General features: G+C 30.1%; 1 protein-coding gene and 1 long non-coding RNA gene across 2 annotated transcripts; one reads left to right on the top strand and one right to left on the bottom strand.

Moving 5' to 3' along the window:
* Nucleotides 1-581: 581 nt before the first annotated feature.
* LOC119686041 (transmembrane protein 182-like) lies at nt 582-2122 on the bottom strand. Its single transcript, XM_038100500.1, has one exon. The coding sequence runs from the start codon at nt 2009-2011 to the stop codon at nt 1283-1285; it is 729 nt and encodes a 242-aa protein (XP_037956428.1). The 5' UTR covers nt 2012-2122; the 3' UTR covers nt 582-1282.
* A 1611-nt stretch (nt 2123-3733) lies between these two features.
* On the top strand, nt 3734-5341 carry LOC119686056. The gene is made up of 4 exons (XR_005252864.1): nt 3734-3851; nt 3925-4477; nt 4838-4987; nt 5052-5341. It is a non-coding gene; the product is annotated as an uncharacterized LOC119686056 (long non-coding RNA).
* Nucleotides 5342-6820: the final 1479 nt, after the last annotated feature.

Below are 6820 nucleotides of genomic sequence, written 5' to 3'. Positions count from 1 at the left end.
TCTCGAACATGGTTACATCCAAACTTAGATCATAATAATCCGAACTTTGATTAACTCGTATAATATTTGAGACTCCAACTGTTAGAGATAACACCATCTGCTGTTATATCTGCTATTATAAGCATCTTAAGTGTTTAAAGCTATTTGTCACCGATGTTCCCTCTAATTGTGTGTTACAGACATTTTAGTCTTACATAACTAAATTAGTGAAAGTTTATGCAATTTGTCATGGTAGGTAGTGTAGGCATTAATATATTGCGTGCGACACTAGTTTTCGTCTACAATGGATTTTTCTAATACTAACAGTGAATTTCTACTTAAGGCACAATAGACTTGTAAACAAAAACAATATACATTACATACTAACATGTATGTATGTATATAATATATATTAGTTAAAATAAAGTTAATGTCTTGCACGCAACCCCGCTATCGTTAGGTGTAGGAAGACGATATAGTCAAGATATTAACGCGAACTTTAATTGAGATTCAATTTAGAATCGAGTAAGTTTTTCATTATTTGCTTAATAGATTTATTATTAATAATTCTTACTTTTTATATTTATTTGCAGAATGGACCCAAGTATTTATATTGTTAATAATGGTTATTCATTGACACAAAAAAAATTGAGTACTTGACCTCATGACGTGAACTTTTATGCAAACATTTTTCTTTTTTGCATATAAAAACATTTGAAGACTATGGACTATGGATATGTAAATTATTAAAATTATATGAAAATATATAAAAAATTATTTGAGCTTCAGAACATTGCTTTTATTGTAGCGCTTTGATTCGTTGTGCTGTAAAATCAGTCAGTCTTTGATATATGAGAACTCCGCTCTATAGTTTGTTTAATTAAATAAGTACCAACTGAGTCTATGGTTGTTATTACTTTAAGGCTTTAGGCTTTTACTTGCAGCAGCAGTTTTTAATATATATTGTTTTCATTAGAATTGCATAAACTTACGACTATTCCTCGACTTCTACTTAGTAGTATTTATATATTCTAAAATTATTTATAAAAAATTGTTCTTTTAAATATTAATAAAATTTAGGGACGGCTTGTATAAAATACTGAGAAAATTCTGCTGAAATCCTATACTGCATTTAGTCATTTTTAAAGTGCAGTAATTTCAATAAAATTTTCCATTATTCGAATTAAAAATTTGTTTTTTTTTATGTTACCAATTCTATTGTCGCTTATTATAGTTGTGTTTGCACACCATACCTTCTCTTCTTACTTATAAGAGTTAATTCCTCGATGGAAGTAGACCAACACTAGGCATTTCCATGGACCAATTCGAAACGCGTTTGTGAAGCTTTAAACTGCCTTCGTTTTCGTTCCTGCACATTGGCCTCAGTTAGAAATAGCACACCAGCTACCAAGGATAACACCGAGCCAACACATGCAAATACGAATGACCAACCAAACCAGTTGTTGGCATGTTCAGGCATCCAGCCATTGCGATTTCCAAAACAAGCAAACACTATCACAGCTATAGATGCACTAATACCAGTTCCAAGCTGTACGAATCCTAGCGATTTTATGAGCGTTATAAAATGTTTCTGGTCCGGTCCAGCACACAATATAAACACCAAAACAGCAATTCCAGATATTAACATACCAATAAACGCTATCGTATAGAAAAACTGTGTCACTATCATAAATGCAGGCATCAGAAATCCACGTATCTCATCATAGCCTGTCGTGAAAGGATCATAGACCCAACGGCACCCAACGAAGAACCTGCGTTGATTGTCATCGTTGACATCTGGCAGTGAACGAAAACAATGCACCCACAATCCAAGACGATCCAATTTAGCGCCAGTTATGCGATAGTCGCTCACAAGCCAACTAGGTGTGGCGAATGCTATGACTATTAACGCAAATGCCAGCACAAATACACCAACGCCGGAGTTACCCGATAAAGTACGCCTCTTCATGTTCACGGTTGGGGGAATATTTTCTTGGGAATCGTTTCGCGCGATATGGGACGCTTTTTGCATCCTTTTATATCAATTTGTTTTGATTTCGTTAATTTTAAGGGAGTGACACCTCGCGTTTGTGTGGCTGCTCACAACTTAACAAAACAATTCTCGCATTGAGAAAATGACAAATACGTCAGGGTTGCAATTTAACACATACATTTACTACTTTATTCCATAGTTTACGTCATTATTAACGTTCATAAACTCGTTACGTACATAAATAACTAATTTCTAGTGCCATTCGTATTGGTTCGCACGCGGCCTGTGCGATTCGAGTAAATTTAAATTTCCTAGGGATTTTTTGCACCACACTTATGTAAATATTTATTTATTTATGTGTTGCACTTATTTATTACTTTTTGGTTAAAAGTTTTTAAATTTATTTATTAAATATCTTATAAAATTTTTACAATGGTAATATCTAATTTACCTAATTTTTATCTAATTTACGCTGCTCGAAATTCTGGTAAATGCCAACATTTGCTGCCATACCGACATAATTTACTATGTTTCTCAATTTATCATCAATTTACTCGAACTCGCACAGGGTCTAAGTATATTCTTTTCTTTGCAAATTAAGTTAAAAGTACTGAAATCTAATTTAATCTAAACAAAAGCAATGAGAAAGTAAGTATTTAATAAAATCTTTGTTTTTATTAATTGCATATATAATTGACATATAAAATATATATAAACGATTAATATATCAATTATATTTTTAATTCTTTCCTCCATTAAAATTCATAATGTAAACATGGTATTATAAGGCCTTTTACTTTATTGTTTTCTTTATTATTATTACTATTACTTCATTATTTATTAATTTATTTGCATACACATTATCGTAAAGAACTAAAATCTATTATTGCTATTATTATGTTTTACTACTTGTCTCTTCTTTTAATATAATATATATGTGTGTTAATAGTTACTGCTGTTTCACAATATATAATATTATAGTTACTGGTGCACTTTGCTGCATATATATCTAATAAGATAACACAATGCACTTTTACAAAAAAACACATGTTGTGATTTTACTTCTTTATTTCTCAATTAACACAACAATAATCCTACAATTACTTGTAGGGTTATTTCTTTTTACTTGTCAATTTCATATGCTGTTTGCGTTTTAACAACAGATGGCCATACGAGCGCAACAAATTATAAACGAAATTCACAGCAACACATGTTCCAGCGCCATCTAGTATGAAGAACAATTTTATTTTGTATAGCAACCAATTAAATGTGAAAAAAGAAATAAGGCGACTAGAGACATCGTTTTGAAAAACAACAAAACGCAATTATATATAATAGATAAATTGTGATGTGTTGTAATATCTTAATTCATTCGTAGTAAATATTATATTGTGTGGCAAAACAGCCACAAATGTAATATAATGTCACTCTACAACATTATTATAATATAATAAGATTTATATGATGAGAATAATGAGTCTTTTATTTATCATTTCTTTAATTAAAATAGATATATACAAAATAAATATATATATATATATACAAAAATAATATATTTACGCAGCTTACTTTGTGATACATCTAATAAGTATTATATGAAAAGTAGCAAACTTTTATAAAATTTGGTAGCACTTTTATTCTTACAATCCAGCGACTGTAAAACGTTTGTTTTGTTTTCGTTTAAATGAAGTTTTTATTAAAAATATTAAAAACATGTTATTTCAACAAATTCAGCCTAATTTTAAAGAAATATGTTTTTTAAAATTAGCACAAGATCATGATGTCAGGAATAAAATTGCTGAATATTGTTGTCTCCATTAAGTCATACAAAATGTTTTTACTTTGTCAAGACAAACATAGGAGGCACATTTGTTATTAGGTAAGCATTGCCGTGGAGTAAAAAAAAATTCTACTAAAATAATTAAATCAGAAAATGTTTTTACTTTTAATAGTAATTATGTTTCGCCAAATAAAAATAGAAAAAGCAAATATTTGAGATACTCATACTAAATTTCTCCATAAATCAAATCTGCCTTATTCGTAGCCGCAATCGTTGAATTGATGGATCTACTGAAATGGGAAATGTTAAACTGAAAAATGTGTGTCCACCACAGAGCGTTACTACGGTGATCGCTAAGCACAATTAATATTTGAATTTTTATGTGTTCTTAATTTAACGAATATTCAAAGAAAAAAGAAAATATTTTAAAGCAAATAATCTTATATAAAAACGTTCTTGTTGATAGAAGGTTTAAACGTAAGCTGCGTCAGTGGAAGACCCAATAGTTAAGTTGTCTGAACTTCCGTAATGGAAAATTGTCAAGGTGGGTACTGTGTGTTTATCACAAATGGTTACTACAGTGATCCCAAGCACAACCGAATGTAAAATTTACTTATTTTTGTGACCGGATAGTCATAGAAAGACTGAAAACTTTTGGCAAAACTGTGCTGAAGAACTGAATGCTTCTGGAGGATCCAATAAAATTCCAGAGCAATGGAAAAAATGTGAGTTAAAAAGAATAAATTAAAGTTTTTGGTACAAGTGCTATTTGTTATTTTGATTTTATTTAATTTTACATACATCACCAACAAAATAAATAAAATACAACTAGCAATAAATAATACAAAAATTTTTCAAGTTTTACTGCTACCGTACCATATACGTTGTTAGCGCGCCTAATATACATATGTATGCGGAAATATTCTATTTATTATTTTCTATAATTTACAGATTTAATTTTGTTATTATTATTTTATTTTATTATTATTATATTATTTTATTATTATTATTTTATTTTATTATTATTATATTATTTTATTATTATTATTTTATTTTATTATTATTATATTATTTTATTATTTCAGTAAAAAAAACAAGCACCTGCAATAAAGCGCTTTTCTGACAAAACATGCAATCAATTGAAAACTTTTGAGGGAATAGATAAAGAAGTGATAGCATTGATTTCAGAGCACGCAGTGGATGGGGATTAAAATATTCCTGAATCAGGCATTCCGGTAAATAAAGCACATGTTTTTTGTTTTACATATTAATAACAACACTTTCTGCTTTCTTCTACAGTAACATCAATCAGATTTTTTAACGCTGGAGTTTCTTGAGAGTGAAGAAATTTTAGTTAACAACTTTGCTTCTCCAATGCTTTCTTTACCACTGGAACCCAAAAAGGCAAGGAATGACACCTACTTGTCAGAACTCGAAAGTGTTAAGCGCCTCATTATTGAGCAAAATGAAAAGCAGAACCCAACATTTCAAGAGATGCTTGCAGTATTGTAAAGCATCAACAATAAGTTGGATGTGTCAATTGACAACACAAAAAAAGAATAAGTAGAATATATATATACTCACCAATATATTTCTCACAACAAAAAAAAAAAATAAAAAATATATATAATATATACTTACATATATAGAATAAATTAAAAATGAATATTGTTTATTTGTGTTTATTTTATTAGTGTTTATTTTATTAGTGTTTATTTTATTTGTATTATTTGTATATATTGTATATTTGTTTATTTAGTATTTTAATTATATTAAGCAGGGCTAACCATCAGACCACGCTCAAAGGACAAGCATGCGAAAACCTTTTAAGAACTCTAGTCAATTGTGCAATGCAATTGCGAGCGTTAATACCATTTGCATTGAACTTTCGCTGGCTTGCACTTTCAGTATTTCTATAATGAGTAATTAACCATGGTTGAAGAGGATATCCGGAATCAACTAGTAACCAAATTGAATCATTATATTGCCTGTAATTGACTTCTAGTAACTTTTTGATTGCGCTGTTCTACCATATGAAGGCATCATAATGTTACGAGCATAGCATTCTAAGGTTTTTAAATCCAAATCGCAAATGCGCTGCACATTTTTCGAAAAATAACCTATTCTATTTTTATAGCAATGCTCTACTTCTATATGAGGATTTTTTATTTTAACGTGCGTGCAATCAACAGCACATATTACATCTGGAAGTTTGTCGCATTGAAAAATCTGAGTGACATAATCAATTATGAAAATACATATATGAAACGAGTACTTCTGTTTAACAGTAGTAACTTCGGTTCATCTACAGAAGTGAGAAATCTTATGTACTTCTGCATCAATTTATCCTGAATAACAAAAGTCATTTCTTTTATTACGAAGTATAATGTTGGCTTGCTCATTGGGCACACAAAATCCTGTTCTGTATCGCTTAAAAACGATCCTGTTGCACAAAAATGCCGCGCAGCAGTTAGCTTTATGTGCTTTGGTATATAGGTGTTTCTGAACCCAATCCTTATAAACGGACATATTTTCTCCAAAAGGCATATAGTTACTTTTTTATTAAACCGAAATAGCTTGACAAAATGCGCTTCTGACAAATGAAATGAGTCAGTTGAATCACGTAAATGCCTTCGATCAATGCGAGGCATATATCTGCGATCATGTACCACTGTAGTTAAAACAGCAAGATATTCCATTTTTGATTCTGAAAATACAACAAACTTTCAAAATAGTCTTTTAAATCGAACTTTCAAACAACGCTCCATTTCCATCAGTTCTCTCATCACATCATAACGAAGTGACAAAAAGCAAGTGAGAACATTGTCGCAAGAAATCGTCCCAATACACCAATATATTGTATTCTTTTAAATACTATTCAACATTTCATAACTTAATAACAACCTTTAATATTTGCTTAGTGAAGTCTTGTTTCCATTCCTACCGATAAATCGAAATTAACAATCTGTTTCCTTCTAATCATCTATACGGGTTAGACTTTGGAAATATTTTTGGTTCATTCACATGGTGTGGATGTAGTGTTTGTGAACATTTAAACTGGCTACCTT

Source organism: Teleopsis dalmanni, chromosome 2 (genome assembly GCF_002237135.1).
Source record: "Teleopsis dalmanni isolate 2A chromosome 2, ASM223713v2, whole genome shotgun sequence".
NCBI lineage: Eukaryota > Metazoa > Arthropoda > Insecta > Diptera > Diopsidae > Teleopsis > Teleopsis dalmanni.
This window is presented reverse-complemented; position numbering and strand designations above follow the sequence as displayed.

What these genes read in the sequence shown, in the direction of transcription:
- LOC119686041 (XM_038100500.1), bottom strand. Translation starts at nt 2,011, where the DNA reads ATGCAAAAAGCGTCCCATATCGCGCGAAACGATTCCCAAGAAAATATT.